This window comes from Musca domestica, unplaced genomic scaffold, assembly GCF_030504385.1.
Source record: "Musca domestica strain aabys unplaced genomic scaffold, Musca_domestica.polishedcontigs.V.1.1 39, whole genome shotgun sequence".
NCBI lineage: Eukaryota > Metazoa > Arthropoda > Insecta > Diptera > Muscidae > Musca > Musca domestica.
In genome coordinates, this window is record NW_026712326.1 from 2,179,721 (window position 1) to 2,195,984 (window position 16,264).

A 16,264-nucleotide genomic window follows, 5' to 3' on the forward strand; every position below is an offset into this window, starting at 1 on the left:
ATAACCAGTCTGGGTTGTGGAAAAGTGGACTAGATAGTACTCGTTTTTGGATCAAACCCCTAAAAATAGAGTATGGATTCTTCGGCCAAATGTTGTTAAGGTAAATTTGAAGTTGTGACGGTATACAAAGGTACCTCTATCGTTTCAGATTTATTTCGTATTATTTGGAATAGAGTTTTGAAATTTTCTAGGGATCTTTGGATTACATCCAGAATCATGGATACTGAAAATGGGTCATATCGATAAACTTTTTGGAACAGTTAACCTTGGAAGGATAATTCCGATTTCAAGTATTTTTTTACGTTTAGAGAAACTCATTCAGATGAAGAACGCAATTGTTAAGAACGCAATTCCTGTCTAGGAACTAACTGGTTCCTTGAGTTGCAGGGAATTCACTGAGTTTAAAGGAACTCATTGGATTCATAGGGACTCGGGGAGTTCACAGGAACAAACAAAGTTCATAGCAACTCATTTAGTTCAGAGAAACTTCACCAATTTACAGGATGTCATAGAGTATGTGGAGTTTCTACGAGCTCATAAATTTCGCATAAACTTCATGGAGTTTGAGTGATGGCATGTAGGTCCTACGAGCCTTTAGATGTCTAGAATAACTTACCGGCTATTTGAACAATAAATATTTGTTTTTAAATATTTTCATACCTGGAAAGAGAAAATGCAAATAAAAGTTAGCAAAATGTTTCAAATTTCTGGATTAAATCATAAAAGTGAGAATTATTTGTAAGACTATCGATATTCCAAAACCAGTTCATTTTTTTCAAAAATAAAAAAATCAGCCCCAGGGTCTCCTTTATTCAAATGACTCAAGCATTCACAAATATACCCCAGTCCCGTCTTTCATTCCCAACCATTCATCCCCCAGTCATTGCAGCCTACCCACGCAAGCAATGTCCTTCGGCCAGAGGATAATAAATATAGAACGTGCCGAAATACAAAACTTTGGGGAGAATAAATCAAAATTGGAAAATGGATAACAGACCAGACAGAAATATAAGCCGGGTGATAACGCCAGCAAAAAAAAAAAAAACAAACCAGGGAAAATATGATGCAAACAATGGGCGACCCTAAAGCGATGCATTAAATTGTGTAAAGACAAGAAATAATGACTGGCCAATGAAAAAGGAAAGGCAGGGAACGATAAAAATTATCAAATTAACAGCATAGACGAAACAAAGCACGACGCAAAAAAGGCTAATAAATTAACATCAATATTTAATACAAGTTTAATATTACAATAACGATAAATTACTCGTATTTTAATTATGTTCTTGTGATTGTCGTTCTCTTCCCCCCTAAACCACCATTGAATGCAATAAAACTCGAATGGCAGACACATGAACCAAATAGATGTGCATTTAGAACATCTAATGTTTCAAGTGCTCCACACCCCCTTTTTAATCCATCCTCCCATTTAATTTAGGACAACCGATACCATATGCCAACTCATTTGCAGTCATTCAAAAAGATGACATCAACTTCTCCCAGAAGAAAGTACAAACTGTGATGCGCAAAATGAAGAGTATGCCATTTAAATGTTTTGTCTATTGGCTGGCGCTGTTGCATTTTTTGCATTATCTCAACATGACAGCTGGCAAAGGGAAGCACTTGGAGAGTGATTGAAATTTTATAAAAGAAAACAAAAATAGGAACACTAATCTGTTTCAAGGGTAGGCCAATGAGTTGGCAGAAACTAATTGGGTTCAGTAGAACTAATTGGGTTCACGGGAACTAATTCAGTTCGTAGGAACTCACTGAGTTCACAGGAACTCCTTCAGTTCACAGGAACTCATTTGGTTCACAGGAAGTCCATGCCGTCACAGGAACTCCTTGAATTCACAGAATCTCCTTGAGTTCACAGGAACTCCACGAGTTCACAGGAACTACCTGAGTTCAGAGGAACTCATTCAGTTCACAGGAACTCCTTGAGTTCACACGAACTTCTTGAGTTCACAGGAACTCATCGATTTCACAGGAACTCCTTGAGTCCACAGGAACTCATGGAGTTCACAGGAACTCCTTGAGTTCACAGGAATTCCTTGAGTTCATGGAGTTCACAGGAACTCATTGAGGTAATAAGAAGTCTCTGAGTTCACAGGAACTCGTTGAGGTCACACCAACTTCACAGGAACTTTATAAGTTCATAGGAAACAATTGGGGAAATAGGAATTCATTGAGTTCACAGCAACTCCCTGAGCTCACAGGAACTCAGTGAATTCATAGGAAGTCTTTGAGTTCAATAGGAACTCCTTGACTTCACAGGAACTTCTTAAGTTTACAGGAATTTATTGAGTTCATGGAGTTCACAGGAATTCCTTGAGTTCGTGGAGTTCACAGGAACTCATTGAGGTAATAAGAAGTCTCTGAGTTCACAGGAACTCGTTGAGGTCACACCAACTTCACAGGAACTTTATAAGTTCATAGGAAACAATTGGGGAAATAGGAATTCATTGAGTTCACAGGAACTCCTTGAGTTCACAGGAACTCCTTGAGTTCACAGGAACTCCTTGAGTTCACAGGAACTCCCTGAGTTCATAGGAACTCCCTGAGTGAGGAAATATTTGAGTTCGCAGGAACTCCATGCGTTCACAGGAATAAATTGAGTTGACAGGAACTCATTGAGGTCATAGGAACTCCATGAGTTCTCAGGAGCTCCATGAGTTCTCGGGAACTCCATGAGTTCACAGGAACTCCCTGAGTTCACAGGAACTCCCTGAGTTCACAGGAACTCCCTGAATTCACAGGGACTCCCTGAATTTACAGGGACTCATTGAGTTCTATTGAATCAGAATAAATGCGCAATGGAATATTGAAAAGTATTGCTTTTATTGAGACAATATTTTATATTAATATAAAATTTATTTTCTATGACAAAGAAAGACTTCAAGGATTATTTGATTAAATAATAATGTTGAATTAAAGTAGTTATATGCAAAGTATTCTCAACATGCCTCCTCAACATATTATTTCTTCAATTGTATACAATGCCCATATTGGTAAAACAAAATATATGTTTTGGTTTGGGTACAGGTTTTGTAAGGGCATCCGCAATCATTTCTTTCGTTGATAAATAGCTTAACTTGACAGTCCCATCTTGTATCTTCTCCTTTATGAAGTGGTACTTGTAGTGTATATGTTTTGTTCTAGAATGGTGAGCACCAAATTCTGCCATTTTTTGTGCACTTTGAGAATCGGTGTTTATTATTATGGATTCCTCATTAGGAAAACCAATTTCTGCCAGCAGGTAACTCAAGTACGAGGCTTCTTTAGCCGCTTCCGTAAGAGCTACATATTCAGCCTCAGCACTGGATGTTGCAACTACTTTCTGTTTTTTAGATTCCCAAGAGATCACTCCTCCTGCTAGAATAAAACAAAATCCAGATTGAGATTTTCTATCATTGACATCTTGCGCCCAATTTGCATCACAAAAACCCTCGATAGGAGCTGACGTTTTCTTGTAAGAAATAACTGCATTTCTTGTAGTACTAAGATATCTTACTACTTGTAAAGCAGCAGAATAATGTTGTTTCCTCGGATCTGTTGAAAATTGCGATAACATATTAACAGCACACGTAATATCTGGCCTACTGTGCAGTGATATGTATAATAAATGTCCTATTAATTCTTGATATTGCTTTTCGTCAACTTTTTCTTTTTCTCCTGCAACTTGCGGTTCCTTTTCTAACTTCATATTAGCTATCATGGGCATCTTGACTGGTTTGCATTTCTCTAAATTATATTTCGTTACTAACAGTTTTATGTATCCTGATTGTGATATTGAAATTTCATTTTTCTTTACATATACTTCAAGACCAATGCAATGTTTTGGAATACCCATGTCTCGGATATTAAATTTTGACTGAAGTGTCTTAACAAATTTTTCTGTCAATATCTTGTTATTACACGCAATGACTATATCGTCAACATAGAGTGCAACAATCATGCAAGATTCTGCATTGTTGATGTAATACATACACTGGTCATACTTTGATCGGTTTAAACCAAACTCTAAAATTATAGCATCAATACATTTAAACCATTGTCTTCCAGATTGTTTGAGTCCATAGATAGATTTTTGTAACTTGCATACCTTATGTTTTGTTGCCTCTTCTACAAACATCTCTGGCTGCTCCATGTAGATTTCTTCGTCTAATGTTCCGTTTAAAAATGCTGAAGATACATCTAGTTGCCGTAGTTGAAGATTATGCTCCGCTGAAAGAGCATAAATCAATCTCAATGATGTCTGTCTTACAACCGGAGCAAACGTATCCACATAATCTATACCCATAACTTGGGAGTATCCTTTGGCGACCAGTCTTGCTTTGCGTTTTTCTACTGTTCCATCAGGTCTAATTTTTGATTTAAAGACCCATCTGCAACCAACAGCTTTTCTTCCTTCTGGTAAGTCACTTAATGTCCATGTTTTGTTTTTCATCAATGATGCGTATTCTTCATTAATAGCTTCATTCCATTCGGCAGCATGGTTTGATGATAATGCTTCTTTAATTGATCTTGGGTCCATACTTTTTTCATCAACCATATGGGACGATTCATTATTTTTCCTAAATGACCATGACCTTAGTCGATGTTTAATGGATTCAAGTGGTTCTTGACTGTTCGTTCCAACAGATTTGGTGTTATTGTTATCAGGTTTATCTGGCTTCTGATTGATTTTTTCTTTGGAAATTTCTATGTCAAACTCCTTATCATCACGTTCCAAAAGCCCGTCGTTTGATTCTTGCTCATCATCATTTGATATTTCATTATTAATATTGTCAAGAGTTTTGATTTCAAATTCATAAAATAAATCAGTATCAGCTTTTTTTGTATTCTTGAATAACTCGTTTTCGATGAATCTTACATCACAGCTCTTTATAACATTTTTGGTGCCCGGTCTCCACAACCGATATGACTTTGATTCATTTGAGTATCCCACTAATATATACTCATTACTTCTTGCTTCCCATTTGGATTTAGACTTCTTATTTAGGGCAAATGCTTTACATCCTATTTGCCGCAGATGTTTCACGCACGGTCTCTTACCTGTCCACAATTCTTCAGGGGTTTTTCCATTATTTAAATTTGTTGGACATCGATTTCTAATATATGCTGATGTATTTATAATTTCAGCCCACAAAGAAGTCGGTAGATCAGCCTCTAACATATAACAGCGACCCATCTCGACTAACGTCCGATTCATACGTTCGGCAACTCCATTCTGCTGTGGGGTGTATTCTACAGTAAGCTGACGATGAATACCACAATCTTTCAAGAACTTTGAAAATTTTTCGCTGACTAATTCTTTGGCATTATCACTTCGCAATATCTTAATTCTCTTTCCAGTCTCATTTTCTACAATTGCCTTAAATTCCTTAAAAGCCTCTAAATATTGATCTTTATGTCTGAGAAAATAGACAAAAACTTTTCGTGAGAAATCATCGATGAATGTTGCAAAATAAAGGCTTCTTCCCATTGACTCACACCTCATTGGACCACATAGGTCTGTATGAATAAGTTGCAACACATCGGTGGATGATTTTTCATTCTTTCGGGGAAAAGATTTTCTTGTTTGTTTTCCACGAATGCACGCTTCACAATCAATTTTTATTGTCTTCAAGCTAGGTAATCCTTTCACCATTTGAAAAGATGATAGCTTACTCAGATCTTTGCAGTTTAAATGACCATAACGCCCATGCCATAATTTAAACTCATTTTCAGCACTTTTACTCACAGAATTTGCGGCTATCTCCTTTTCAAATATGTTGACAGTATATATGCTATTTTTCTTACAGCCTTCTATCAGGATATTGCCCTTTCGCATAATAAATGCCTTATTTTCTTCCATTACTACTTTGCAACCTGAATCAGTGGCCTTACTGGTAGACAAGAGATTGTGCTTTAAATCTGGTACATATAAGACGTTATTTAAGTAAATGGCCTTTTCTCCGCTAACATTTACACAAATCGCCACTTTCCCTATGCCTTTGATATCTATTCCTTTATCATCCGCTAACTTGACGTTTCCAGTATAGCTCGTGTCAAGATTAAGAAAAAGAGATTTATCATTGCACATGTGTGATGATGCGCCACTATCTATTACCCATTCCTGTTTAGATCTGACAAAATATGCATTTTCTGTAGCGCCCAAAGAATTTTCCTTGTCTTCACTGGATCTTGAGTTCCATTCAATAGATATTTTCGCTCTGCAGTCTTTAGCCTTGTGTCCTTTTTTCTTACACCGAAAACATGTTATTGTCTTTTTGTACCTACCTTCCATTAGATTTGGGTTGTAATTCGGATACGTTTCTGCCTTCTTCTTGAAATGCTTTGCTTTCATTGCAGCATCTTGGCTTACTTCAACTTTTTCGCCAATTTCAAGCAACCTTGCCTTCAAGACATCAAGTTTTGGAAATTCGTTAGCAGTATCAACAGCCGCCTTAACGGCTGAAAATTTATCTGGTAACGCATCGACAATTACAACAGCTTGCAGATCTTCATCGAGTTCAACCCCCATTTCCGATATTGATGATGAACACGTTTCAAACTCGATAAAAAACTCAGAAATAGTTTGATTATCCGACATTTTCAAGTTCAGCAGTTTCCTATAACACTCAATTTTTTTTCTTGTTGTTTTGCGGTCGTATGTATCTTGAAGATGCTTCCACATTTCGCTTGACGTTTTTATATTCCTTACCGTGTTCACTATATTCGGTTCCAATGCTATCAAAATCTCGGCTCTTGCATCCATATCCTTTTCGATAAACCTTTGTAAAACTTCCATTTTTTCTTCAAATTCAGCTCGTTGTTCGTTTGTAGGATTTCTGGGGAGACTGCCTATATTTGGTGCTTTATCCACTCCCAACACAATGTTAAGCAGTCTGTTTTTGTGCAAAACAGCTTCCATCTGTGTCTTCCAGGTCAAATAATTATTTCCGTTGAATAACGGAATACGGCCATTATACGATGTCATTATTTGTTCTTCAGCACGAGATCTTAACTCACACAACCCAAAAATTGAATATATTTGTTCTCACCAAATTATTGTTTAAATTAATCCTTCAGATTTTTCCTTATATCCCCGTTATGGCGCTGGGCCCATAACCTATTGAATCAGAATAAATGCGCAATGGAATATTGAAAAGTATTGCTTTTATTGAGACAAAGAAAGACTTCAAGGATTATTTGATTAAATAATAATGTTGAATTAAAGTAGTTATATGCAAAGTATTCTCAACAAGTTCATATAAACTCAGTGGTACTTCAAAGGAAGTGACTGAAGTTCCAAAAGGAGTTCATTAGAACCCTTTGAGGCTCGTGGGACCAGGCTGAGTCCACTTCAAAGCGTTGAGTTCAATGAGTTCACTAGAACTCATGCGTGTTTTCCATCATCCCAAAAGAAAAAGGAGACATATGTCAAAAAATACAATACAGTATGAAGTCCTTGGAGAGTTGTTGGGGGAGAGGGGATAGGCCCTCCGTACTTAGAATGTGTGTGAGTGCACATTGAGAAATTTAATTGTGTACATCATACGAGTCTTATGACTTTTGCTTCCACAATCAACATGCTGGCTCATTTCATTTTTACCCACTCACTTTGTCCTCCTCCCCCCTCTTCGGAAAACAGCTATGTTTTTCTTCCCCCTCCCCCATTTTCACCCCAGCAATCAATAAAGACGACGACATTTGGCATATATGTGACATCCAACCCGAAAAATGTGACACCACCTACTACTATCCATATCACATAAAACACCCACAGAGAGCATTGGATTTTGATACATGCGAACGAATGATGTCAACTAACTAACGAACTAACTAACTAATAATGATGACGAGAGTGGAGGTCAAGCTGCCAGGGGAAGCGGTATTGTAACTCTGAACCACTAATCATTCAATGGTTGGCGTGGTGGCGGGGGGTCGTCACTGGATTAAGAAGTCGTCGTCTATCGTCGAGAAGGCGTTAAAGGTTACGACTCCGAATATCTCATATAACAACAATGCGATAGTGGAACAGCTCAATTTCATTTGTGAGTGGGTAATAAAATTAACGGGAACATATGTTGACCTATAATGCGTAATAAAGAGAGCGGCAGTCAATTGCTAATGTGGCGATGATATTGACGGCGGAAATCGAGGTGGAGTTGAAAGTGAATGTTCGGGGGGATTTCGAACGCAGGAAGGAGGGAGGTATATTTATTGTTTGACTTTGGCTTAACGTGGCAAATTAATTGTACATTTTTGTTAATAAAGATATCCAAATATCGTGTGACAGGGAGAGGGGGAAGAGGGTCTAGCATATGGACAACTGGAAATGAATTGGGCCTCATGGGGTTCCTGTGAACTCATGAAGTTCCTGGGGACTCAGGAAGTTTCTGTGTACTCAAGGAGTTGCTGTGAACTCGGGGAGTTCCTGAGAACTGATAGAGATCTTCTGAAGTCAGGGAGTTCCTGTGAATTCAGGGAGTTCCTGTGAACTCATGGAGTTCCTGTGAACTCGGTGAGTTTCTGTGAACTCCTGGAGTTCCTGTAAACTCATGGAGTTCCTGTGAACTCACGGAGTTCCTTTGAACTCCTGGAGTTCCTGTAAACTCATGGAGTTCCTGTAAACTCATGGAGTTCCTATAAACTCAATAATTCCATGTGAACTCAATGAGTTCCGGTGAACTCAGTGAGTTCCAGTGAACTCAGTGAGTTCCAGTGTACTCAGTGAGTTCCAGTGTACTCAGTCAGTTCCTGTGAACTTAATGAGTCCCTGTGAACTTAGCGGGTTCCTGTGAACTCAGGGTGTTTCTACAAACTCAAGGAATTCTTGTGCACTCAGGGAAATCCTGTGTACTCCACGTGATCCTTAGAACTTAAAAAGATCATGTGAGCTCCTATCAACTCAGGAGGATACCTGTCAACGAGTTCATATGAACTCACTGAGTAATTAAGACCAAGTTCAGTGAGTTCTTGTGAACTCAGGGAGTTTCTGTTAACTCAGGGAGTTCCCGTGAATTCAGTGAGTTCCTGTAAACTCAAGGAGTTTCTGTCAACTCAAGAATTTGTATGAACTCATGGAGTTCCTCTGAACTGGCGGAGTTCCTATGAGCTCGTGGTATTCCTATGAACTCGCGGAGTTTCTACGAACTCGCGGATTTCCTACGAACTCGCGGAATTCCTATGAACTCAGGAAGTTCCTGTGAACTCAGTAAATTCCTATAAACTCATGGAGTTCCTGTGAACTCCTGGAGTTTCTGTGAACTTATGGAGTTCTTGTGAACTCATGGAGTTCCTGTGAACTCATGGAGTTCTTATGAACTCGCGGAGTTCCTATGAACTCAGGGAGTTCCTGTGAACTCAGTAAATTCCTGTGAACTCGTGAAGTTCCTGTGAACTCATGGAGTTTCTGTGAACTTATGGATTTCTTGTGAACTCATGGAGTTCCTGTGAATTCGGTGAGTTCCTATGAACTCAAGGAGTTCCTATGAACTCAGGGAGTTTCTGTAAACTCAAGGAGTTTCTGTGAACTCAAGAAGTTCCTGTGAACTCAAGGAATTCTAGTGAACTCGCGGAGTTCCTATGAACTCGCGGAGTTCCTATGAACTCGGGGAGTTCCTATGAACTTAGGGAGTTCCTATGAACTCAGGGAGTTCCTGTGAACTCAGGGAGTTTCTGTGAACTCAGGGAGTTCCTGTGAACTGATGGAGTTCCTGTGAACTTATGAAGTTCCTGTGAAACACAGTGAGTTCATGTGAACTCAGGAAGTTCCTGTGAACTCAAGGAGTTCTTGTGAACTCAGTGAGTTCCTGTGAAGTCAGTGTGTTACTGTGAACTCAGTGAGTTCCTGTGAACTCAAAGAGTTCTTGCGAACCTAACGAGTTCCGGTGAACTAAGTCAGTCCTTGTGAACTCAAGGAGTTCCTCCGTTCTTCAATATTCATTGAATTAGCTTATGTCTTTGTTGGGTTCCTATTTGATCAGGGAGTTACACACTATTTTCCTTGACTAACTTTTGCTAATCACACACCATGATATTTTAAGGAACAATATCCCTTTACAAAACCTCAAACCCGCCCAACAATAACTGACATATGCAGATCTAAGTATATTTGTTTGTTGGTTCTTTGGTGTTGAGTGCTGATATATGTATGTCCTCACGTTGGCTGTTTACATGAATATTTGATGACTTTTTGGATGGCGTTGGTGGTGGTGGTGGTGTTTGGTGTCGACATTTGTGGGACATGTCATTTTCGTCAAAAACCCTTTCACAACTATGGGGGTAATGATATTACACACACACACCCACCCAGGGTGTGTGTGCTGGCGATGATGACAACTGCTTTTCACTACAAAACCCCTGCCCTCCTCCTCCAGTCCACCACTCAAATCGTAAAATCATCAGCAAAGGTATGACCAACCATTGTGCATATTTGAGGCTTAGTTAGTGAATTCGTTGTCATCTCCGATTCCCATGGGGGGGAATGGATGTGGACAGAGTCAACAACAGAGTGTCGCTAAAGGCGACACACCTTGGCTGCAATACGCACACACTCACACACATCTCTACATTTCCAACGTAAATAACGTATAATTTTGCAATTAATGAAATTTTAAATACTTGAGAACTTTACGCTGATGATGACGAGGACGATGACGAGTGGTGGCATTACTGTGTTCACTCTTATAATATAAGCAGCTTTCTCTGTGTGTGTGTGTGTAACAGACCCCCTCCCCTCCCCTGCTGTGTGCGACGCAAGCAAACCGCACACAAAACACCTTTACCTAACACGCTTTTAATTGTATTAATGTTATTAACTCGATTATTTCAAAGGTGTTACACGCTGTGTGTGCGTAAGAAGGGAGAATTGGTGGGGCGGGGAGGGGAATGGACGCCTGAATATTCATATGATGGACGTTGAAAGTTTTGGAAAATTGACGCTGACACTAGAGTTTAGTGTGTTAATAATGACCCCAGGGAAATTTCCAAATGTTGAGCTGTTAATTAGGTCAGGTGGTGCAGGGAATACGCGAATGAGGGCGGGGAGGGGGAGATTGGTATAATTTTGGATTTGCTGTCATTTTTTTTTTTTTGTGTTTTTTTGAAGGGTGGAGGATGATTATCAAAATAGTCATAGAAAATTGGAAGCCAGAGAAAAGCTATAGGGTATCTTCAAATAAAAAATCCAAAAATTGAGCTTCTGATTAAAATTCTGTAACTTTGGGGATCGGAAGTAATGACTCAAAATATTCCTTTGGAAGAATTTTTAAAAATTCCTACTAAAAACGGTGTCGATGAAAAGTACCTAAAACTTTGTTTTTGGCGTTCAATTCTAGACTTCTGAAATTAAAATCTTGAAATGTTGCACATAGGTCACCAGGGGGCAGAGGCATTAGGATAAGAGGTTGGTTTCAGAAATTTGTACAAAAAAGTACTGAATAGTGTACTGCTAGAGTTAGATATCGGCCATCTTCGCAGGAGATATTGTGTTGATAGAAATATTGTTGTTTCGGGTTTGAAAGGAATCGGATACAATATTTATGGCTAACCTAAATTTTGACATATTGTGGAAGAGGTATCAGAAGGAGCAGAACGATACATCCGATCTTCACACGAGATTGGGTGTTAGTAAAAATATTGTGATATGTGAAATTTGGAGAGAATCGGATGCTCATTTCCAATTTTCTGAGAAATATAATTTTTCCCATTTGCCCATTTTGCATTTTTTGAGAGATATAATTATTCGAAATTTTGACCCGTTGTGGGGGAGGTACCAGAAGATGTGGTCCGATATATCCCATCTTCACACCAGATCTTGTGTTATCAAAAATGTTGGGATTTGTGAATTTTTAAGAGGAACGGGTGCTTATTTCGCATTTTCTGAGAAATATAATTATTAAAAAATTTTGACCCGTTGTGGGGGAGGTACCAGAATCAGGGGTCCATATATATCCCATCTTCACACGAAAACTTCTGTTATAAGAAATTTTGGGTTTTATGGAATTTGAAAAGAAACGGATGCTAATTTCGCATTGCATGGGAGTTACAATTATTAAAAAAATTGACCCGTTGTGGGGGAGGCACCAGAAGCAAGGGTCCGATATATCCCATCTTCACGCCAGATCTTCTTTTATAAGAAATTCTGGGATTTATGGAATTTGAAAGAAACGGATGCTTATTTCGCATTGCATGGGAGTTACAATTATTAAAAAAGTTTGACCCGTTGTTGTGGGGGAGGTACAAGAAGCAGGGGTTCGATATATCCTATGTTCAGACCAGATCTTGTGTTATCAAAAATGTTGGGATTTGTGAATTTTAAAGAGGAACGGATGCTTATTTCGCATTTTATGAGAGATGTAATTATTCGAAATGTTGACCCTTTGTGGGGGAGGTAACAGAAGGAGTGCCCCAATATATCCGGTGTGTGAAATTTGAAGATAATCGGACTCTTATTTTATATTTTATACGAATTATAATTATTTAAGATTTTGACCCGTTGTGGGGAGAAGGTACGAGAAGGAGTGGGCCAATAATGCCCATTTGCGCACCTTGACTAGGACTGATAGAATTATTAAATTTTCGAAGTTTGCCCGAAATTGGAGGATCCCTTCCTTTTCTATATTGACAATTTCAAAATTTTCAATTTGAATTTTGACCTTTTGTGGGAGAGGTGCCAGACGGAGTGCACCGATATTGCCCATCTCCGAACTTGATCTAGGTTTGACAATAATATTACGATGTACCAAATTCGGAGCAAATTAGGTACTATCTTGAAGTGTTACCGTGGGCACAAGCCATACAGACAGATAGATGGACGGACGAACGGACACCGCTAGATCGACTCCAAACGGATTTAAGGAAACAGAACCATGGAAAGAAATTTCTATGAAGCACTTTTTGGCTGTATCAAACGATGGCTCTGTAGCCATATGGCTGAGGGCTATAAAAAGGAAAGAGGGGGAACAGGCTTGAAATGTTTTCCCTACATCGAAAATATTCCTCCCCTTTCAAGACCAGGATATTCCTCCAGGAATAATACTTTTTCTTCTTAATTTTATATTTCTGCTGATGGTGATGAATTAACCAATGCCCTTTTGCTGCTTCTAACATTTGGAATCCCCTTCCCTCCCCTCTCGCACATACTTCGGCACATATTCAATTATTTCGTACAAATTACTTGGAATATCTCTCGGTCTACTACTCCTTTTTCTGTCTTCCCTGGAAACTTTTCGAGAACAATAGAAGTAATCAAGTCCTTGGAGTATTAAAGAAATTATAAAACATGGACACACACAGATACGTACACTCACATACAACATGTGCCTATGGCAGGAAATCAAGTGGAAAGGGGGGAAGGAGTTACGCTGGACGGCTGGAAAAGAAATATGCCCAATAATCCAAATGCGTAGAGTCATAAGGAGTAAAGGGGGAACGGGGAGAGGAAAGGAATGGGCTTCAACTTGATGAATACGTGCATAGACATATGAAAAAAAGCCAAAGGATAATCTAATTAATGGGCCACCCGCATGATGATGAGAATACCGATGATGACAGCACAGCTATGCCAAGGAAAGGGGTGACGACGACGATGATGATGACTGAAAAATAGCCGAGGGATTTATGTGAGGAAGCATTAATTTAATTATAATCTAAACAATGACACTGACGACAGCAGCAGAATTTGGGTGCAGCAGCAGCTGTGGCAGCTAGGCACAGGGGGTGGGCAGCCAGTAATATGACACCAAGTCAATTCATAATCGCCATCAGTTAAAGGGGTCTTAACATTTTTGTCATTCCTTTTATTGTTTTGCTCTTATGCCATCATCATTGTCCTTTTTTGTGTCCGCGCTGTATTCTAGGTAGAGTTAAATAAATAGAAATGCTAAAAATGTAATGGACACCAATTGTTTGGGCTAGTTCCCTTTTTTTTCAATTATACTAATGAACAATTGACCTATTTTATTATTGCGGCAGTTTGCAGTAGTTGGCTGATATTTTTTGATGATAGGATTTCATGGGAACTCATAAAAGCCGCTTAAAATATTTGATTTTTTTTTTTTCTAGGAAAAAACACCACAAAATCCTTAAAAAAAAATCAATTTAAGCTAAAAATATTTTTTCCATCAAAAAAAATAATTAAGATTATAAAACTTACACTGTGCAACACAAAATATAATTATGGGGAAAATACAGCAGATTATGAAAGTAGAGTTAAAAAAAGGAAGACACCTGTATCGGCGTTTTGAAAGTTTACATCGCAAAGTAACCCCAACAGGGGGTGCAAGTTTCCTCCTCTTTCATACTTTTGGAAATTTTTGGATTAAGATTCCTCGAAATTCGAGCTTTTAGGTATATAGTGCCTTCAGCAATATTTCAGATAAAAATACTAAAAATAATTTGGTAAAAAATTGAAAAAATCCAAATAGTCAACAAAGGGGTCTTTTTGGTCCCTTTTCTGAAAAATGCGTAAAAAACTCCCTTTAAACGACAACCTGGCAAGTCAAAATATTCTACAAAATTATTTGCCATAAAATTCTACTATAGGTCCCAAAAGCCGTCAAGTGTCTAAAACCTAAACGCCAGAAATTTATATGTACTTAAAACAAATTTTAGCGTTAGAGCCTGTGTGAGTTTATTCGAAAATGTCCAACAAGTCTTCATTTTAGAAGTTTGACATAGAAGACGAAAATATTCTTCATCAAATTTTACTACTAGTCATCAAAGAAAAGAAATCTCTATTTCGATTCCATGCCAAAATATTTGTTGCATCAATGTTCCCAAATTTCCCGAAAAATATTCCCTCATTTTGTTTTCTTTAATTTTTTCCCGGACTTTTTTCGATTTATCTCCTGAAAATAGCACAAAACTTCATTTTAGGCGAAAAGTGTCTGAAGAAGAAACATTCTGCACAGAATTTTACTATAAATTTCAGAATAAACCATACATCTATGTACAATAGTTTTCATAAAAAATACATTCGAAATTTCTGTACAAGTGAAAATTATATGTTTGCCTTTTTTAATGTTGTAAAGACTAACTTTATGTGAGTTTGTGCAAAAATCTCCGACAAAACATCATTTTAGAAGGATGACCTTAAAGATGGAAATATTTTTCATTAAATTTCACCATTAGTCATCAAAGAAAAGAAATCTCTATTTCGATTCCATGCCAAAATATTTGTTGCATCAATGTTCCCAAATGTCCCGAAAAATATTCCCTCATTTTGTTTTCTTCAATTTTTTCCCGGACTTTTTTCGATTTAACGCCTGAAAGTCTCATAAAATTTCATTTTAGGCAGAAAGTGTCAGAAGGGAAACATTCTACACAGTATTTTACTATAAATCTCAGAATAGACCATACATCTAGGTGCAATAGTTTTCATAAAAAATTACATTCGAAATTTCTATACAAGTGAAAATTATGTGTTGGCTTTTTTTACTGTTTTATAGCCTGACCTTATGTGAGTTAGTGCAAAAATCTACGACAAAGCATCATTTTAGAAGGTCGACCTTAAAGACGAAAGTATTCCTCATCAAATTTGACTATAAGTCACCAAAGAAAAAAAATCGTTATTTCCACTGCATATCAAAAAAAAAAAAAAAAGAACGATCCAAGTTCCTAAAAAAAAAATTCCCTGATTTTTTGATCAATTTTTTCTTAGACTTTTTTCGATTTAACGCCTGAAAGTAACATAAAATTTCGTTTTAGGCAAAGGTTATCAAAAGAAGAAATATTCTATACAAAATTTCACCATAAATCTCAGAATAAACCATATATCTTGGTGCAATAGTTTTTACGGAAACTACATTCAAAATGTATGTAATAAAAGTGAAAATTATGTCTTGGCTTTTTTGTGCTGTTAATTTAACACGTATCCAATCCGAGTCAAAATCTCCCTTTATACTTCATTTTTTTTGGGGAAAGTGTCAAAGTAAGAATTAATCTAGATCAAATTTCATAGTGAATCTCTGAATAAAAGAAATGTGTATATTCAATTTGTACCGCAGAAAAAAATCACAGATTTCGATTTATATTAGAAACGCGTTAAAGTAACAGTAAAAAGTTAAACGCGTATTTCGATGGTAATTTCCTTAAAAATTATTAAACCTAGATAACGATTATAGGAAAATGTTTCATATGTCAACCCTAGGAACCCGCAGTGACAATATTATCAAAATTTAAGTATTCAGCTCATTTGCTTCACCAAATATCAAATTAAGTAACATTTAGTACGAATATTCAAAACTTTTCACATCTCTCCATTTTTGAC

The 16,264-nt window shown here is 37.6% G+C and overlaps 1 protein-coding gene across 1 annotated transcript in view; it reads right to left on the bottom strand.

The window, feature by feature from the left end:
* Positions 1-442: 442 nt before the first annotated feature.
* The window catches only part of LOC101899607 (maternal protein pumilio), a 312,661-nt gene continuing 296,839 nt past the window's right edge, over positions 443-16,264 (bottom strand). The window contains exon 8 of the mRNA XM_059126457.1: positions 443-660. Within this exon, the coding sequence (XP_058982440.1) occupies positions 655-660 (6 nt within the window). The 3' untranslated portion in view covers positions 443-654. The remainder of the gene's footprint in view (positions 661-16,264) is intronic.